The sequence below is a fragment of the Halichoeres trimaculatus genome, unplaced genomic scaffold, assembly GCF_033239565.1.
Source record: "Halichoeres trimaculatus isolate MK-OKI-2021-1 unplaced genomic scaffold, fHalTri1.1 fHalTri1_scaffold_8, whole genome shotgun sequence".
NCBI lineage: Eukaryota > Metazoa > Chordata > Actinopteri > Labriformes > Labridae > Halichoeres > Halichoeres trimaculatus.
The window spans coordinates 12,303,155-12,323,703 of NW_027437186.1; the positions used below are offsets into that span (position 1 = coordinate 12,303,155).

Here is a 20,549-nt window from a genome sequence, read left to right on the forward strand (position 1 = left end):
TGGCTTCATTTCATGTGTCAGGAACAGATGGGTGATATCGTGAAGGCTGCGTCCATATTTTATACAGTCTATGAACAGTACAGAATTTACCTATGAACTTAGTTTTGATTATTTTCCAGTCAATATAATAAATCTAGTAATTCATTGGCTGCTGTGACATCGAAAGACATCGATTTTGTTTTTTAATGAGGTGGGCTGAGGGACGGTCTGGTCGAGCCTGTCCAATATCATGCTTGTGAACTAGTGTACTGAGGAACTAAGCCCCTGTAAGTGGCAGCGGCAACAGCAAAATATTGCAAGCTCACACTCCAACTGAGAATGTGCCGCAATCATGTGAAAAGGAAACATGGATCGTGGAGGGGATCAAAGTATGGAGCTTCAGAGACGAGCACTTAAACTTGTCAAAGCTAGTTTGGTGAAAACAGGTGTTTTTTCATGAAACCAGCCTATTTTCTACAGCCTATTACCAGAGAGTGGAAAAAGATGGGTATAAACTTTTGTCCTGATAAAAGAAGAGAGTCTACTCTGTCTTTTGGTAGTTTCTGTGTTTACAAAGTTATAAAACACAATATGACATTGGTTTTCAAAGATCAGTCAAAATGCTCTGAAATCAGCTGGTAACCAATAAAATAATCCGCCATGTTTGTAATTATTTACAGGCTTTTTGAAATGCAAGTGTTTTTCTTTTGTCCACAACCAAAATCATCCATAGTTTGTTGCCTGTTAACCACTTCTTATTTAATCAACTAGCAGTGCTCCATTGCTCATTTTTAGTGTTTATTATTTTTATGATTGTTTGTAAATGACCACATACTGCCTTAGCTTTGTGCTTGTTTGTGCCTGTTTGTGTCTGTGTGTGTATGTGTGTGTGTGTGTGTGTGTGTCCTTTCCTCCCCCTGTACCAGCAGCCACACCTGAGCTACTCAGCCAGCAAACCACTTCCCCTTTCTAACCCTGAGGGTCCCCTCCTCATCTCACCCTCTGTACCCGCCTCCCTCCAGCCCTGCCCAGCAGATGGCAGAGGGACACATCCATCATTGCTTGTGAGGAGTATCACATTTGCCGCCCATCTTGGCGTAGCGAGCGGCGCCTCAGGGCGTGTCTCTGCCAGCCCCACGGTGCCAGAGATCGTGGGCATGTCAGCTGTTGCTCCGCCAGCTGCAGATGCTGCTCATTTGCAGGTTAATGCATTTTGGGGGAGTTGTGTCGGGGTGCTGGTGAGTGAAGCACGCCAGCCATCCAATTAGAGCAGAACAGATTAGGGGGCGTTTTACACGGGAAAGGCAGAGCGACAGCCTCGAGGGCGTAGAAGGACAGGTGTGAGAGAAAGTGTTTCTTACTGTGAAAGTCTTGTTGTTGTTTTCTATAGTTGTCCGTCTCTGGCAGGAGTATTGGGACACAGTGGCTTTAGGAGGAGGAGTGGAAGCTTCTGTTGATGTCTCCTGTGGAAAAAACAACAACGCACACAGCACATATTAAGTTATCTCCCTAACTTCTGAGCTCTTGTAAATTGTTGACAGGCGAAACGTGTGAACGTGTGTGAGGCTGTGTTTCTGACAAGCACAAAGCCAGGAGTTCAAATTGAATTACATAAAAATGTAGCGTTTTGCCTCAGAGAAGTTATTTTTATGACTGTGTGTCTCCAGGGCAACAGGCTAATGACACTCATCTCACAGTCTGGTGGCATCCAAATCCATTACGCCACCTAACCCGTGGCATTACAAATCTGCCTGCCATCATCCAATTTGCCTCCTGTAAATTGCCTTTTCATTCTGCGAAGAAATGGTTCCCCATTTGTAATGTATGTGTCAAAAGGATTACCAATGTAATATTAATATTCTCGCAGACAATTAGACATCACAAAAGAGAACACTGTGTCCATAAAATTACCCCTGGATTGTGTGGGAGGATGATACAGAAAGAGGAGGGAGAGGAGAAACCACACGGTGTTGACTGGGACTGAAGCTGCAGACGTTACAGGAGTGTCTTCAAAAGATAATGAAAGGATGTGATACCTCTCACACTGCTGGGCTGAATCAATCAGTCGGAGCTTCACAAAATGTTCATCATTTATTCTCTGCCAGGAGTTTATCCTCTTCTCAAAAAAAAAAGTGTAGAATATATTTCACGGTACAATTTTTCTGCCAATCAAAAGTTAAACTGTCTTAAAAACTCCCTCACTGTGCTCCCTCTGAGTATAACAGGGCCTACGCTGTCGTTTTTCCACCTCAGCTGCAGTTTGTTTAATCCAGTATGGGTTTGTGAGTCCATGGAGACAAATTTCTGTGCTTCAGCGTGCAGAGGTTTGTTTTCCCCATCTGGGCTCGGATATTTTACGGGCCTGTAACTCTGTGGAAGCTCTCAGACTGATCTCACACGCGTCGTATCCCCTCACGGCTTTCTCTCCTGTGTCCTCTCCACCTTTACTGAGCAGCTCACATGTAACTAAGCTAATGTAGAGCAGGGAGATAAGGCCACCTCAATGGGGGATGCAGTTGTAAAAGAATGGTGACGACTCAGGTCATTCATACTCAGTATTGAAGACTCTAACAGCCCACAACACAGAGGAAACAGCTATATACGCAAACTAATCTGTAGTTTCTCAAGGACTTGAAGTAATGAGCAGAAACATGAGGCACAACTGGGAGACAAATAAGAAAACTCCTCCCTTCCTCAAAGAGGATGAAACTGTTGAAATGAAGTTTTATCTTGATGTTGGATGTATGGATGTTGGCTGCTGTTCAGCTGGCAATGTTTTTGCACATTTTCACAGGCTTCACTTTACAGCACAGAAAGTTGCCACCATAGACTGGGTGCCTGCCTATCAGTCAAGCCAACTATGGCTCCCTTACATGGACACAAATCTCATAAGTTTGATAACTCCTGCTCCTGTATCCCAATGTTATATGTCACTGCCTTTTTATGTTTCTGAATGGGATAAAACTGAAATATAATTTCCCTTCGGTGATAATAATAATAATAATAATAATAATAATAATAATAATAATAATAATAATAATAATAATAATAATAATAACTTTTTTTGCACTTCAGTTTATTTTAAGAAATACTTAAGGTCTGACAGCTGTTAGTTTTATTTGGCACTTTAAATATATTTATAATATTCATTTTAAAATATCCTATATTCAGAGAGTTTTTTGAGTTACTATGACTATTTTTGTGTCACTATGAATTTAAATTGTATGTATCAAAAGTACTAGTAGTATCGGTACTTGGTATCATTGAGTACTCAAGAGGGGGTCCTCGTACTGGTACCAGTCTGAAAAAAGTGGTATTAAATAATCCCTAATAATAATAATAATAATAATAATAATAATAATAATAATAATAATAATATTTAATCCATGGGCACCTTTAATGACACTTAAGGTTATCTTAAATAAAGTATAGTTACATTAAAAAAAAGGACACAATCCATCAAAAAAAACAACAAACAACAGAAGTAAGATAGGTGGGCAGAAGGTTTAGAGAGGAGCATGAAGGGAAAAGATCGGAGAGTCCTGGAGGGTGTATAGTTGTGAAGGAAATCAGAAAGGTACGGAGGTGGGAGGTTTTTAAGAGCCTTGAATGTGAGGAGGAGAATCTTATAGTCATTGTGGTATTTGAATAGTAGATAGTGCAGTTGGTGAAGAACGTGAGTGATGTGATTTGCAGAGCGGGTTCTAGTGATGATCCAGACAGCTGAGTTCTGAACCAGTTGGAGTTTATGGAAAAGCTTGAGTGGTAGACCAGAGAGAAGGGAATTGCTGAAGTCTAAACGGAGGTGACCAGGGTATTGACGAGGATGGTAGTGCTGGTGGGTGTGAGATTCGGGCATAGAGGGTTGATGTAGTGAAGGTGGAAATATGCTGACCAAGTAATGTAATTAATTTGAGCTTTGAAGGATAGAGTCCTGCCAAGGATGACACCCAGGCTCTTCACTGTGAAGGAAGGAGAGACTATGGAGTTGTCAAAGGTCATTGAAAAGCAGGGGGATTTTGCCAAAGTTCATTTGGAGCCAACAAGGAGGACTTCGGTTTTGGTACTGTTAACTTTTAGAAAATTGTGAGTGAGCCAGGATTTAACTTCAGCGAGGCAGTCAGAGAGGGGTGAGAGTGGTAGATATTAAAGAGGAGGGGGCCTAGGACAGAGCCCTGGGGAATGCCAGTGGTGAGTGGGGTGAGTCGTGATCTGAAATGTTTTATTTGAACAAACTGAAAGAAATAAATAAAAAAATATGGTAGTCTGAAATCTTAACTTAAAAGTAATGAGTTGTAAAAAGTCAATGTGTTTTTAAAAAAAATGAGCTTTTCGGACTAAAACTGATTTTATGAACCAGGCTCTGAACACTTTTTGGATTTTGTTTGTTCCTGGTTTCTAGTGTCTCGGCAGTAACCCTTAAGTAGACACTCAGTGAACTGCAGTTTCTAACACACCTGCATCAGCTTTGTATATTAAGATCAGAGGTTGCCGCTTAGTTGTAGCTCAATCAATCATATAACAATAATTTTTTCATTATATTATATTATATTATATTATATTATATTATATTATATTATATTATATTATATTATATTATATTATATTATATTATAATAATCATCATATTGAAAACAACAGTGATCATATCTATTGCAAATATCTCAGTGCCATCTGCTGGAACAGAAAGTTTCAGCAAGTAAAAGCCAAATTTTGTTCACTGCTGAGCTATTCTGTAGACATGCCAGCCCTTTTCCTGCCTCTGTGTTAATGTCTGTCACACAGGTAGAGGTGTGCACTCAGACGAGTTAATGAAATCCTTTTGGGCTGCTGCACAAGTTAAAGGTCACACTTCTTCCACCTGTTAGGGCCACTTCTTGCCCCTGCACCCCCACACCTGCACACAAACATCCCCCTTAGACACCTGACCCACCTGTCCCCTGAGGGAGGAGTGAGGGCAGAAACATGTTCACAAACCAGATGCAAACAGCATTTTGGTGCAGTCTCTTCTCCCACTTTAACATCCTAAACAGCCTCTCTGCCCGCCTGGAAGTGAGGGTATATTTTATACACAAACACTACAATTCAACAGCTTTAATGCTCCAGATTCCTCCCTGACTCAACGCAGCGTATTTATAATGGTAAACCACATCACATTTCAAGACTATCAAGAAGAGCCACGGGCAAAAGTGCCCAGGAAGTATCCTGTTTGGGGGATATTTTATCCCTACATGGTAGCTCTTTAAATGGATTTATGACTCATAAAAACAATCTAGTGGAAGCGGCACGCACATAAATGCCACCGCGTGTTACCTCGTTCGCTTCTGAGAGGAATGGCAGCACAAAAGTAGGAAGAGGAGTGGGCCTGTGGTTACCTGGGGAGATGGGTCAATAAATGTCAGCATGGCATCATTAGCCTCATCTACTAATGATGCAGCCAACTAGATGCACACCTCTCCTCTGCCACACTTGCATGGCCAAGCAGAGACAATACTCGAGAAAGACAAAGCTTTTTTTGGGTGACATGAAGGCACAAAGTCAGTGTGAATGTTCACGCCCTCACAGGCTGTTAGAAGGAAACATTGATGGAGCTTCAGGAGATGAGTGTTTTTCCATCTCCACCGTGGGAGGAACACCATATTTCTTTATTCTGGATCCACATGCAGCCAAACTCTCAGAGTGCCATCCACAAGGGGAAATGTGTGTGTGCACGGCTGTGTTTGTGGGTTGCTCTGAGCCCTGGCGTCCGGCTGATGGGTTCATTTGACACTCCCACGTAATATGGGGGCTGTTTCTGTTGCTATCAGCGAGGTGAAGTGTGGAAATATGAGCAGAGGCAGTGGGAAGTATGATGTGTCCTCTTCATACGAGCTCCCTGACAGCAGGTGACACTATAGATTTGAAGGTAGACGAGGAAAGGAGCTCACTGCGAAGTAAGATGAAACACATTATCCAACAAGATGGTGATTCAGAATCTTTATGGTGTGTCAAGTTGTTTAGTTGAGCTTCGATAGGTTTTCAGTGCCACTTGGAATGTGTGGACTTAAATCAGTTATATTATTCAACGGGATTACGCAAAGCCCTACAACCTCCACTTTACCATCAATTTACATAAAGTTTGGTGTTCAAGAAAAACAAAAAAATAATGACATTTTTACTTTTTTTTTATTTATTTATCAACATCTTATTAGTTGTGAGAAATGAGGTTAGAGACACTCAGTCAATGCAGGTTATAAGTGAGTATGCATAATCATTGAGGAGCTTAACTCTTTCATGAATACTTTTTACTTAAACTAAGGAGGCCACTACGTTCTGCATGTTTTCAAGGGCACTTTTGCACACTTTTTCATCCAAGAGGGCAATGTAGTGTTTTGCTGACGGCTTTCTCAACATCTGGGCCATGAGGGGGGACACCCCCCACGCACACCACTGACAGTTGTGGAAAGTTGAGACACTGCTCTTGAAAAATTCACCACCAAAGAAAAAGGTCACACACACTCACACACACTATTTTGTTGGACCGCCATTAGCTTTGATTACAGCATGCATTCCCTGTGGCATTGTTTGGATAAGCTTCTGCAATGTCACAAGATTTAATTCCATCCAGTTTTTCATTAACTTTCACCAAAATCTTCATTGATGATGGTAGAGTTTGACCGCTGTCAGTCAGCAATCAGTGAGGCTGACTGGGAAAAAAGGCTTCAATTTTCTAGGGAGCATAAAGATTGGACTCTGGAGCGATGGACGAAGGTCAGGTGGTCTGATGAGTCACATTGACCCTGTTCCAGAGTGATGGGCCATCAGGGTAAGAAGAGAGGCAGATGAGGTGATCACCCATCATGCCAAGTGCCTACTGTTCAAACCTGTGGGGGCAGTGCTCTGATCTGGGGTGGCTGCAGTTGGTCAGGTCTAGGTTCAGCAACAGTCTGTGCTCAAAGAATGAGGTCAGCTGACTACCTGAAGATACTGAATGACCAGGTTATTCCATCAATGGGTTTTTTTTTTTACCTGATGGCACGACCATATTCCACGATGACAATTCCAGGATTCCTGGTGCTCAAATTGCGAAAGAGTGGTTCAGGGACATGAGGCATCATTTTCACACATGGATTAGCCCCACAGAGTCCAGACCTTAACCCCATTGAGAATCTTTGGGATGTGCTGGAGAAGGCTTTGCTCAGTGGTCAGACTCTACCATCATCAATGAAAGATCTTGGTGAAAAATGAATGCAGCACTGGATGGAAATAAATCTTGTGACACTGCAGAAGCTTATCCAAACAATCCCTCAGCAAATGCTTGTAATCAAAGCTAAAGGTGGTCCAACCAACTATTAGAGTGTGTGACCTTTTTTAATTGGTGGGTACTTTTTTGGGGGGTCAGGTGGTGTATGTATTTTGGTCTTCTACCGCAATAAAAGACACGGTCATCAAGCGTTATGAATTCAGAGGTTCAGCACTTTTTTAATTCAATATTCAATACTCAGTACAATATTCTCTGTAACTAAACATCAAATAACTGTTCTTTACATTTTAAGACAAAGGTTTTAGCAAAGTAACTTTTGTTGTAATGGCATTTTGCAACCGTGAGTCAGGAGGGTACACAGTGGATATCAGACCCTGCAGCAGGACCTGGCACGCTTAAGTAACATCCCTTCTACTTTAATTTGTTTTTGACACTCAAGCCACAGTTTCTCAATGAGCATTTCCTTGATGACACCACTTTACATTTATACAGCAGCAACAACCTGGTTAAAACAGTTTCCTGTGTTTACCATTTTGTGTTTATTCTCTGTTTATCTCTGACTAACCTGAATAAGGTGTCTGGTCTCCACAGCCACAGGTCTCCCCTCTCTCATGCTGTCAGTGAACCAGCTGATGTCCAGCACGTGCATGTTGGGTAGATTCTTCAGGCCATGGTCCTTCAGCCACGCCCACAGGGATGAGGTGTGACTGTTCTCTGACACCACGTGAGTGACCACATCGCTGTGGAGTGAGAGGAGAAGAGCTGTAAGTGAAATGTCATCTCTTTAAAAGAAGTGGACGTTGTCTGGCCCTATTTTATCTTGTCTTAATTAAATGTGAACTGCTGAAAACTAAACTGCAGGGCTTCCCATTAACATCCACTAGCTTTCCATGTAGGATCAATTCAGCTGTGGCGTGTCAGACCATCCCTCCCCCTCACATTTTTTTCACCAATTGTGTTTATGGATACATTTCTTGATTTCAGGCTCTGTGGAAACTCTCTGAATTAACAAGCTACTTGCAGTGTGACATACAACACTACATCTCTCAGCTCACAGTTGTTCACACTCTTCTATTCATTTCCTTGGCCTTGGTCAGAAACTTAGAGAAGAAGTCAACAAGAGGAGCTGCATCTCGGTAAAATGTATCAAAACTTGGAGAACTGACAACACAAAACCTTAATAGAATTCAGATCATATTTTTTGAAAGCAACAGGTGTTTCAGTATAAAGAGTAACCTTGTAATCTTGCAACCTTAGGCCTGGTGTGTCAGCAGTTGTCATGGTTGCAAAAGCTGTTTATAAAGGGAAAGAATCCTCAGGAATGTGTCTTAGTTAATCTTTTCAAAATAATGTCAGGGTCACCAACTGCAGCAAAACACTTCTGGCTTTCTGGGGTTTCAGGCTACTGGCCGTGCTTATGATATCCAGCCAGAACTCAGACCTCGGTTTTAACTCTGTTGAGATAAAGCCATGGTGTACGATTTGGAACCTTGGTAATTATTAACACAGTTTATGAGACCGTTATGGTCCAATGGTCCGATCTACGCAATATAAAAAGCAAAAAGAACAACAAAAAAAATCCATCCAGTACATCGGCTGGAAAACAGCATAATAATTGACCAATCCGAACCGCTGTTCCCCTCATTTCAGGTTTGTGCGTGAGTCCATCCAATCCCCTGTTTCCCCTGCTACGCACCGTCCCACCCATGGTCCCGCCTCCTCCTTCCCCACTACCTCTCTCATGTCAGCTAGCTGCTCAGCTACTGAAGCGTCATGGAGCCGGAGAAGACCAAAACCAGGAAGCTGTTACTGTTAACCTCCACAGCGAAGAGAAGAAAACGCAAAAGTTTCGAGGAAAAGGCTGAAGCAAGGAAGAATTATGAGCGATACAGGAGCCAACGGAGACTGAATATTGGAGAAATGTACGAAAAAGCTGCAGAGGAATTCGGGACTGAAGACTGAAGCAGAGACAGACTAATTTCTGTTAAACAGGTAATGACTTTGTTTACTACAGTGGGAGATGTCAGCTGAGTAACTCTGGTTAGTCTGTGCCTATACTGGCTAATGACTGAACGCTGCTGGTCGGAACGGGTCGGCTCTGTCAATAGATTTTAGCATAAGTTAGCCACGCATCTTTAGCATTGTAAACTGAGCTGGTGAAGACATGCCGAGAAAAGTAAAGCCTCGCCCACAATCAGCTCTACCCTGATCAGCTGGCAGTGGCAACACCAGACCTGCTTCGCCGGCTAATTCATGGTTTTGATCGCGCCAGTCCAATTGAAAAAGCTACCACCGTGTGCTACAAGGGGGATGACTGTCGTGTTTGTTACTTTCAGCTACAACATTCTGAGTTGTTTTTTAAACCTAGCTTTGCTGCTGACATTTCCTGCTGGCCGGCTTCTTGCCCTGCCGGAGGGGGCGTGTTGTTAGGAAGCAAGGTGGTGCGATTCGAGCTGGGGGGCAGGATCTTGGAACACGGAGGGTAGGGGTGAGTTAGACTGCTTTTTTCAAAGGTGTCTCATCAGCCAAACTGGGTTTCAGATCCTAGACCATAGCTTTAAAGACATGGTGGGTTTTTTTAGGCTTTATTCTGTCCCTCTGGTAGCAGCTTGATAGAATTCATTGCACAAAAAAAGAAAAGAAAAAAACTATTTTTGTACATGAATATCTATACGAAACAAAACTCTCCTGACTTCTCAGTAAGTTCATGTTAAAGTAAATCACTGCTCTTTAAATACCAGTCTCTTAATGTGGTAGAGATAAAGCTCTGACACCGTGTTTATGGATTGCTGTGGCTCCCAGGACACGTGGACTTGTTTGACTGAAAGATTTCCTTCACCGCCTGATTGAACAAATATAACTCCCCTGTCTCAGTCTCAGTAGCCTTTATAGAGGCTGAAGTGAATCTTTAGAAATGCAGCTCAGATCGCAGCCCTGTGGTCTTCCTCGAGCTGTTTGGGGATCAACACTGGGTGAACAACAATCAGCACAGACCCTCAGCGCCTCCTTCAAATGTTCGAGAGCTGAACTCATTCAACCAGTGCCTCCTACTGCTCCACCGAGACTCTCTCAACAGACTTTTCCTCCCCTCTGCTTCCTGCCACGAAGTCTAACTACCATACCCAATCAGGGCGCCCAGCCGTGCCTAATTACCCTCGGCTCGCTCCTCCTCTTCCTCTCTCCTGGCGTGGGCAAACCAGTGGAAAGACTCCTTAAGAGATGTCCCGGCAGAGCTCAGGCTGAGGCCTAATTGGCCAAATCACGGGCGAAACTAATCTTCTTGGCATACCAGTCCGGCCACCAAGGGTCCATGTATAAAATAAAAATCCCTCCCAGCACGGAAAACCTTTCCAGCAGACACATTCGAGGTATCTGAGGACACAGCTATTATCTGCAAAAGCTTAAATTTAGATGCACTAAACACCAGTCAAAACACTGTGATGGTTTGGCTCTTGGGTTTATTTCCCTGAAAAACCACAAAACGCTTACTGCTCGTGCCATGTTTACTGAGATATAATCCAGGCCCTGAGTTTGGATCTTCATTTTATGCATAGCTGCACAGAATGTAAAACGGCAGATTGACATGCAAATGAGCAGCACCAGCTTGTTCTTCCCAGAATCAGTGGGACTGAGCCCAGACACAAGGACAGGATAAAGTCAATGGGCTTTGATATGGAGAACTCTCTCGAGTCGACTCTTTGCCCTCATTCATGTCCGCAGCTTTCCTCCTCTTCCCGCCGCTGAGAGCCAACAGGCAGATCAAACATGGAGGATGTCCAGAGCAGATTTTTACAGCATGGCGAGGTTTCATCTGTTTACTCTGACTGTTCATCCCAGGAGATGTCTGCACCGAGAAACACACGGTAAGTGTAGTGGTAGTAAATTAATCATCATAAATTAAAATCTAAATCAAATTACATTAGATTATTAATAGAGCCACTCAAGGGAAGCCACTCCACACCTAATCAAGTGAGATGTCACATCACTGATAAACAACAACATGTTGAAGTGGGGAGCCTGAGGTAGGACAACTACTTACAATATATGACAAGTTTGTATGTCATTTACATTTTCTTTCTCCCTAGAGAAGACAGATTTATCTCATTTGTGAGACTAAAAGCCAACAACATGTTAAAAATATTGAATGCATGAACGCAGACTGGTTAGGTTAAAACATCAGATAATGAATCAACTCATTCAAAGTATATAAAGATGAATGATGTGTCTCCACTGCCCTGTGTTGTACAAAAATGAAGCCAAAACACCACTTGTAAACACGTGCATACATCCTGTCTTATATCTCAGCAGTAGAGATCAGCTCTCAGAGATGCTGATCTCCTTCATGCCACTGAAAATCACGTGTTCTTAATCAAGGACCCAGCAAAGATCTTCAGGGTCAGCATAGTCAGGACAGATTCTTGTGCTGGTCTGATAAGGACACTTAGGCTACATTCATACTGCAGGCCTTAATGCTCACTTTTTGAAGGCGGCCACAGCCAGGTCACATTTAATGCAACTTTAATATCATTCTGTAGCAATTACAAGACGCAGTTCTGCAACCAAAAAAATAAACTAAAAAAAAAAAAAAAACAGAGGGGCGGGGGGGGTCACACCTGAAATAAACCAGATATGTCTGCAGTGCAACTCTGTTATGCTGTGACTTGACTGTGAGACCAAGGAGTTCCCACTCTTCCCACTCCATTGATAAGTCTCTCTTCATTCATGTTGGGCTGTAGAACCTCAAACCTGTTGACTCCTGGTCTGGCTCCGCTCTTATGTCCATTTATCATCGTAGTCAAGCTAAATACGAACTGATTTTGGCATTGAATTTTTATTTTGAAAGTCACTGGGTGTTTTTAGGGAGTTCCCGGTCCCACTCAATCTTCCCTACACCTAATGTATGTGTCACAGCTCCTTGTCCAAAGCAGGACGGCTGTGTATAACCTGCAACATGACAGACCAGCCAGATCCTGTGTAAGTTGAGAGATTGATTTGAATGAAACCCATTGGATCCATTTGCTGTAATGGCACACAGGGACACTGCAGATGCATCTGGTGTATTGTAGAGGTTAGTGTCCATTATGTGTACTTTTGCCCGTGTATTCTGAATTTGAAGTTTGACCTCTGCACTGTCTGTTAACATGACAGAGGCAGGCTTCAGACCTATACTGCAGCCAGCCAATAGAGGGTGCTAAATCACTTGCCATCACATTTAAGGAGATGTAAACATATGTCCTTTTGTTGAGCACTTCCTTTACTTTTGCACTTGATGAGACCTATTTTCTGTCAGGGGAGGCGACAGATCAGAACAAGCACTTGGCTTAATCTAACTCACTTTGAACTGTACCTCCATACTTCATCTCCAATGTCATATTCCTCCACCTCTTCACCACTTTAACTAACTAGAAAATCACAACACACAGATTATATATATATATATATATATATATATATATATATATATATATATATATATATATATATATATATATATAAATTTCATATTATTTTATTTTTATTTTTTTTCTACTTTTTGTTCATGAATGTGTTTGGTGAGTGGTTATATCCCAGACAGATCAACAGTCAGCCACAGACAAACACTCTTACACTCACTTGCTCTCACAGGCAATTTAGAGTCACCAATTAACCTAACAAGCATGTCTGTGGGCTGTTGGAGGAAGCCAGGGCACCCAGAGGGAACAGACACATGTGGAGAGCAGAGAGCATGCAAACACCACATAAATAGGCTCTTGTTTGGCCAGGGATCAAACTAGGAGCCTCACTAACCACACACTATCAGCGGTGCTGGGAATTATGTGTTAAAATAACAGCATCACTAACACTGCTATTGTTTTTCAATAACTTGCAATCTAATAAATTACTTTCCAAACAATAAAATGCTAATATATTCTGACAGTGAAACGCAGTGAGTTACTTTGAGTTGGTATCTGACCTAGCTCGCTCAGAAAGGCACAGGATAGGAGCTGCAGATTGAACATGTGTTGTTTTCTGATTGTCATATTTTGGTGAGGGGGAGGGGTGACAGACACGTTAAGCACTGATGATTGGCTCAAGGTATCGCACAGTTTCATGGTAAGCCAATCAGAGCCACAGTTCAGGGAGGTGGGTTGTTGTTACAAACCTCAACGCACCACAAACATCCATGAGCTGCCAAGAGAACAAGATTCATCAAAGGCGAGTCTGGAGTGGTCTGTGAAGTTAAAGCTGGAGTTTTTAGGATTAACATACATGTGAATATGTCCCAGAGCTAAACCCGGTTAAAAATTTGAATCCTTCGACATATTTGAAGGTTCTTCAGAAAAGTAACACAATAGTTACTTTCCCCATTAACTGACTACATTTATGGAGTTACTCTGTTTCCAATTCAATTACTTTCTTGGGGGAGTAACTATAAGTAATGCTTTTTTTAAGAAGTAAGGTATCAGGTGACATCTCTGCATCACCACATTGTATGACAAATACTGCAGATTGGAATACAAAAAATAAAAATGAGAAATCGTGATTTTTAATTCTAATCTCTTATTTTCTGTAAAAAAAAAAATGATAATAAAGAAAAAAAGAAAGTAGAGCATGTGTAAACTGTGTAAAGTTTATGTAAGATGTTTTGTTTTGTTTTGTTTTGTTTTGTTCTGTTTTGTTCTTTTGTAACAGAAAAAAAAGTTTTTATCTCATCTCATCTTTTTTTCCTCCACTGATGGCACTGCTGCCCCCGCAACCCAGACCCGGATAATCAAAGACCAATGGCCCCTGTCCCCAACCACTTCCACCAGCTCTTCTGAGGGGAATACCAAGGAATTCCTAGGCCAGTCGAGAGATATAATCTCTCCACCATGTCCTGGGTCTGCCCCAGGGTCTCCTCCCATTTGGACATGACCGAAACACTTCCCAAGGGAGGCGTCCAGGAGGCATCCTCAGGAGCAGCGGCTCTACTCTGAGCCTCTCTGGGATGTCCGAGCTATGAATCCTATCTCTAAGGCTGAGCCCAATTACCTTGCAGAGGAAACTCATATCAGCCGCTTGTATTCGCGATCTTGTTCTTTCAGTCACGACCCACAGCTCGTGGCCATAGGTGAGTGTTGGAACGTAGATTGACTGGTAAATTGAGAGCTTTGCCTTCTAGCTCAACCCTCTTTTCACCACAACAGACCGGTAAAGTGTCCGCCTCACTGCTGACGCCACGCCAATCCATCTGTCAATCTCTCGCTCCATTTTCCCCTCATTTGTGAACAAGACCCCAAGATACTTAAACTCCTCCACTTGGGGCAAAAACTCTCTCCCGACCTGGAGTGGGCAGTCCACCCTTTTCCGACTGAGAACCATGACCTCAGACCCAGAGGTGCTGAATTCCACCCCGACTGCTTCACACTCTGCTGCAAACTGCCCCAGTACAATCTGGAGGTCAGTGGAAAAGTTTTTATAGGGGTTTAAAATCATGATGTAAAAATTTTTGATGATGCTTTTGATGGTTTTGTTTGCTTTTATAGATCACAGAGGACTTATGCTTCATTTCAGCCTGTTTCAAAACCAACCAAAATCAACACCTTGATGTCTAATTTGTCATTTCTGTGAATGTTTTTTTAAAAAATCAAATCTAATACTCTTTCTGGCAGAAAACCAGATAGCCAATCAGAATATAGAAATGTCATGTCTGTACTGCAATATGTTCCCGTGAATTTGATGCTTTTGTATTATATAATGTTTCTTTAGAAACCAATGTAGGACATCACAGAGACTCTGCCCATGTTGTGCATGGCTCCAGCAAACCCTTTCTACCACTTACAACATGTTTTCTTGATGTTGCAGTGGGCGGAGTTGGGCTCAGGCTTTAGAATGAATTTCATTTCAAACAGCGATGCAGAAATAGTCTCTTAGTCCCCAAAGCAGCGAGGCACAAGGTCATGGAGGGGAGTTAACTCTGAGTCTGATCTGCTGATGAATATGAATGTCCGTCAAATATCTCTTTCCCTTGTATGAGCATTTATTGGAGCCCATCACTCAGCCAGGACAATATGCCAATATTTGGCTCCATGTGTGTGCGCATCAGACTGGGGATTAGGATGGAAAGGGAGCGATGTGTCAGCGTGTCAGAGTGTGTAAGAGCACATTTCTTTCTGCATGGAAGAGTGCACACAGTGTATCTGACCATGTGCTGCAGGCAGTGTGTATACAACTCGTGGAGGACTGGGAGGTGCTGCCATCAAGCTGCAGCTGATATCAGTTTTGTTGGCTTGCAGAATTAATGTCAGTTTGAGGCGGGCACGCTCCACTTCCTGTTGTTGGTTTCAAACAATTGTATCAAGCGGAGTGTAACCGTAGGAGCGCTCAAGCTGTGTTTCTGGGAATGCTGCCATGGCCAAGCTGGTGCACGAGAGGCGTGCACGTTTAAATGTGCATACATAACCCACTCACACACATATGCAGTATGATGGTTCCTCCCTCTCAACGAGGACCCTCAACTGACCTATGCAGCATTCTAAGTTTAGATATTTTTCACATTTAGGAAACTTAAACTGGAGAAAACTGCCTCATGGTAAAACGCTAAAGTGATAATGATGCTTTCAAATATAAAGTATTAACAAATGTGCACACACTCGGTCACACACTTATTTGATTTACAGTGACTGACTTGGAGCTGCCCATCGCTGAAATCAAAGCAGACTTTTCAGAGTGGAGGTTGCGTTTACAGTATTAGCAGCCTCAAAGGAGAGCGTCTCTGAAACACTGTGGGTGTCAAGCGGAGGGCCACTGCTGTGTTCACAGTTTGGGATTTAAAAGATACTTTCAATTAGAGGCAGAAAAAAAAGACGAAGGCCTGCTGCTTCCATAATTACTGCACAATAGATGATTCATCATCGTGAGGAACAAGCTCGCCCGCTCAAGAAAACATCTCTCCTTTAGTGTGACTTAACAAACTTTAGACAAACTCATTAAAAAGTTTGTGTTTGCTCCGTTACCTTTTTCCATTGTTTTTACTTTTTTCACCGGCAGCTCCATGCAGCTGTGTAAGCTCATTTCTTTCCCATACTAAACGTGTTTGTGCTGAAGCTGTGAGCCACGGCTGAGAGGGGAGATTCAGTAAGGTGTATAGCTGGGGGAGGATGGATGCCCTAACCTTTCCTTAAGCGGATTCATGAGACAATAGAGGCTCCATAATTAGATAATTGGACTTTGGCTTCTATTAAAAAGTGTTCTGAAGTGTATTTTGGAGAATGGAGTAAAGTAACACAGAATATCTCCCCAGAGAACTGTTTCATTTAATAACATCCAAAACTTTTTTTCTTGAAGTTTAACCATATACATTTCTTCTTAAAACATTAGAGCCTAGTTCTTCATTTAGGTCATCTGGATGGAATTTAATGTGTAGGTTTGTTCAAGTAACATTCAGTTTTTGAGATTTTATTTGAACACAAAGATGCTGTGAGGTGCTGTAAATATTAAAAAGTATCGGTATCGGCGATGCAGGCCCTGTAGTTACTTAGTATCAGATCGATACCAAAATTCTCAGTATTACCCACCTTTAGTTAGCTTACAGATACGTCGAGGCACTGGGCTGCTAATAGCGTTACATATAGCTGGCTACTACAATGGCTGCTTGATACCACATTTCAAACCATAGTCCTGTGTAACTGTAATGATAAACACCTCACATTGGTGCATTGTAACCAGTAAAAAGTTGTCTTCAACTAAGAAAATTTGTTTTGATCTGATCACCATTTAATTCCAAAACAAATGCATACCTTGTCACAGCTTCACAACAGTGTGCGTGAGACTGTGGGCCACAAGGTGGCAATGCAGTCAATTAAAACTAACCCTCCTCACATAATGTCTAAGGGGCAATGACTGGAAAACAAATTTTATTGCAGTGGTTTGCAAAGTAGTGTTTTGGACCTTACAAATTAAAAAAAAAAAAAAAATGTTTTTAATTGCCTGTTCCACCCTTGTATCATCCCTTAGTATTAGTTGCAGCACAGCAAAAAAAAAGTCAAAAAACAACTACAAAGGTAGTTTCATTTTATTTTTTAGCTTAACCCAAGTTAATTAGGCTTTTTTTTTTTTTTTTTTTTTTTTTTTTTCTGTCCGCCACAGCAGGGGATTGCCATTTGGCACTGGTACTTTTGGGGTCCCAGGCTGAGAACTCTTGCTTCAGGGGAAAAAATGGAGCTCAGTAGTTTCAAAGATTTAAAGATTTGAGTGTGTATAGTCATGTGCACAGTAAAGACACATAGTTTATGAAGGAAGTTTAGTAAGTAAGGGTGAATCATGAATCAATCTGCTGTGTCTGATTGGTCAAAGCCCTGTGACAACATGTGTCAATGCTGAATTTTATGAGCTATTCGGGGCAAATTACCTCATGATTTCTCCTCTTCCTGTTGACAAAGTGGCAAAAATATAAGTTCTCTATATCAACAAGGATAAATTTCAAACGTTACTCTCAATTCATTTGTAGATAAAACTTTATATTCCTGGTAAATGACGAGAGTGAAACAAGGAGAAGGAAGAAGAGCTGAAATTAGAGGGCAATGTTTAAACACAGCAGAAGCTAAGTGAAAGTGAAGTTGACAGAGTTGAAGGAAACAAACATGAAGAAACCACAAACCACAACACAGCATGAGCTTTGGCAGAGTTAAAGGTCTGATTAAGGGGACAAAAAAATGTAGCAGAGAACAGGACCTTTAATGCCTCAGTTTTTTAACCCATATTTAAACTTTCAGATGATATAGTTTTTATCTTTTACAGCACTCTGGTTCCCTGCAGTTGATTTTAAATGAGCTGTATAAATAAACCTTGATTTAAATTGTCTTACGCAGGTGCCAAATCTGTTAGTACTCATTCTAATGTTTAGACTCTACCTTCAGTGAAAAAGAATTTAATGTTACTTCAACAGAAACAAAGGCAGATAATAATACCTTTACCATAGAAGAGGTACCAACTGCTGAGTTATTAGATAAATTATAAATGATTAATTCATAAATTGATCATTTATAAATCAATGAAATATTTTAAACCTAGACTACGGTCAACTTTTTTTCTTTTTTTCTTTTTTTAAATTAGTCTGCTTCGTGTTGTCTTGTCTCATCCTGTCAGGTTTACATTTTGCACAATCACCCACTTACAATATATTATCCCTTGTTTTTTTTAACATTATTACTAATGAATGTAATTAACCCACTTACCTATTAATTATTATGTGACTATACTGTGACCATAAGAAGAGTTACTTTCATCATGTTATCATCATAAAGACAATGATTGATATGATACCAGCTCCTGTAACTTATATAATTCTTTTTAACCCATTGAGAGTCGCCACACCCTGAACTCTGATGTGTTCTGCCATTCTGCTCAGTTAAAAAGTAAAACACATCACACTGACACCCAGCTGTACAAGCTTTGTACTCGTTCTGAGTATTTTGACCTGTTTCAGTGAAGAGCATCAAGGCCAACCACAAGTTCAAAAAAACAGACTTCCTCAGCTCTGTGTCTGAAGCCGGCCTTTCTGCGTCCTCCTGAGCTCTACATTCAGAGAAGCTTTTAAACCTGCTTAGTCAGTGAACAACAAAAAGACAAGCTTTTCTTTTTCCAACCTGAGAACGTCTTCCACGATAAAGCCCTTGGACCTGGCCAGCTGGGTCAGGAAGCTTCTCCTGCTGAGGCCCATTTTCCTCTCCACCAGGTACAGTCTGACATCCTCAAACTTCACCTCCTCTCGGCCGGGGACACAGACCTCTGCTGCTCGTGACCTTTTCCTGACTCGAGGTAAAATAGGAGAGTGGAACATCTTTTTTAAAGGGCAAGCTGTATTAAAAGTAACTCTGCACCTCTAGGAACTACATGAGCTTTTTGTCAACTGCCATCCAGGAAAAAAAAACGTCCATTTGGTAAAACCACAGCTGTTGATCACACAGTGTTTTTTATTTATTTTCTTCCTTAAAGGGGGAAAGTGTGTCAGTTGGAGAGGGGCTGGTTAGACTTGGCAGACAAGAGGAGTCTCCGGCAACAGGTGCTGAGGATTTGGTGTTTACCAAAAAAAGGAGAAAAAAAGAAAGAAACACCTGCCATCTTCAAATGATGGAGGATGGAAGAGAGAAAGAGAAAAAAATGTGGTTGGCACGGAGTTATTAGTTTCCCGTAGATGTTGCTCTGAAAACACACGTTTGGAGGAAGTAAACAAGTTGCTCCTTGAAAAGCTGCTCAAAAGTTTCCATGTAGAGCAGGCAGGAGGGTGGAAATAAAGAATAAACGTTTGTACCATCTTTGTATTTAACTTTTCTAAACCAGGCCTCACACTGAGGCTTAAAGGCCTCTGAGAAGAATAAAAGATGATCAGTTATATTCTTAAGTACCCCCAATCTTTTAACTTTGGCCTATCTTATAAAAATGACACAAATTAAACAGTGCTCTGCTAAATCATGGGTTCAACTTGATTTGACAACTTGATTTGAAATGAGAAAGTAAAAGTAGTGAACTACTTAAAGGGACTGTGAGAGCTATCAGGAAAAGCTAGCGTTTTTCTGAGATAGACACAGTTTCCCATGAGCACTTGCACCTACTGTCATGAGGACGTGACTATTACCAAGGCGTGTGTTTGTTTTAAAGCAGATCTTCTTTTCAACACTACTTTTCTTTGTTCAAGACAACTTCTGACTAGATAAAACACGGCAAGCTAATGTATCTGTCAACAGTTATGTAGCATTATGATCTAAAATATTACAACCAGTCAACTTTGTGAACTCAGTTTGTTCCATAGTTTAGATTCCGGCCAATTTAGTGTTACTTACAGCCTGGTGCTCTAAGACGTGTCAGTAATGTGTAACGTTAGTGACTCCGAGTTATGTCCTACCAGAGCTCATCTACCAACTATAACCTCACCAAGCAGAGCAAACATGACCTCACTCTTCATTGTATTGATAGACTCTCAAGTTTGAACAGACCACTGCAGAATAACTGCTGACTGTGGGTTGGAATGAACCATAGACTGATGCGACCCCTCAGTATCTGAAACAGATATTTGAAGCAGATCGGCTGTTGGGGCCATTTTGAAAGTGACGCGGGCTTCGTGTCTCTACATAAGGCACTCATCAGTCACGTGACCTGTGCCTCTGATTGGGCGAATTCATGATCTTAGTATCTTCTAAACTGCCAAGTTATAAAAAATTCACCCCCCTGTAAAGTGTATGCTGCCAGTGAAATAAGCGATTCAGACAGGAGATAAAGAGAAACAGCAGATTTTAGCACTTTATATGCATTGTCTCATATTTTTAAACCAGAGGTTGCAGCTTGGGATGAACATTATCACAAACAGTTT

General features: G+C 41.6%; 1 protein-coding gene across 1 annotated transcript in view; it reads right to left on the minus strand.

Moving 5' to 3' along the window:
- Positions 1-19,022, minus strand: part of dntt (deoxynucleotidyltransferase, terminal) — a 147,606-nt gene extending 128,584 nt beyond the window's left edge. The window contains exons 1-3 of the mRNA XM_074675526.1: positions 18,829-19,022; positions 7,788-7,962; positions 1,341-1,442 (exon numbers count right to left, since the gene is read on the minus strand). Coding sequence (XP_074531627.1) covers positions 1,341-1,442; positions 7,788-7,962; positions 18,829-19,022 — 471 coding nt within the window. The remainder of the gene's footprint in view (positions 1-1,340; positions 1,443-7,787; positions 7,963-18,828) is intronic.
- Positions 19,023-20,549: the final 1,527 nt, after the last annotated feature.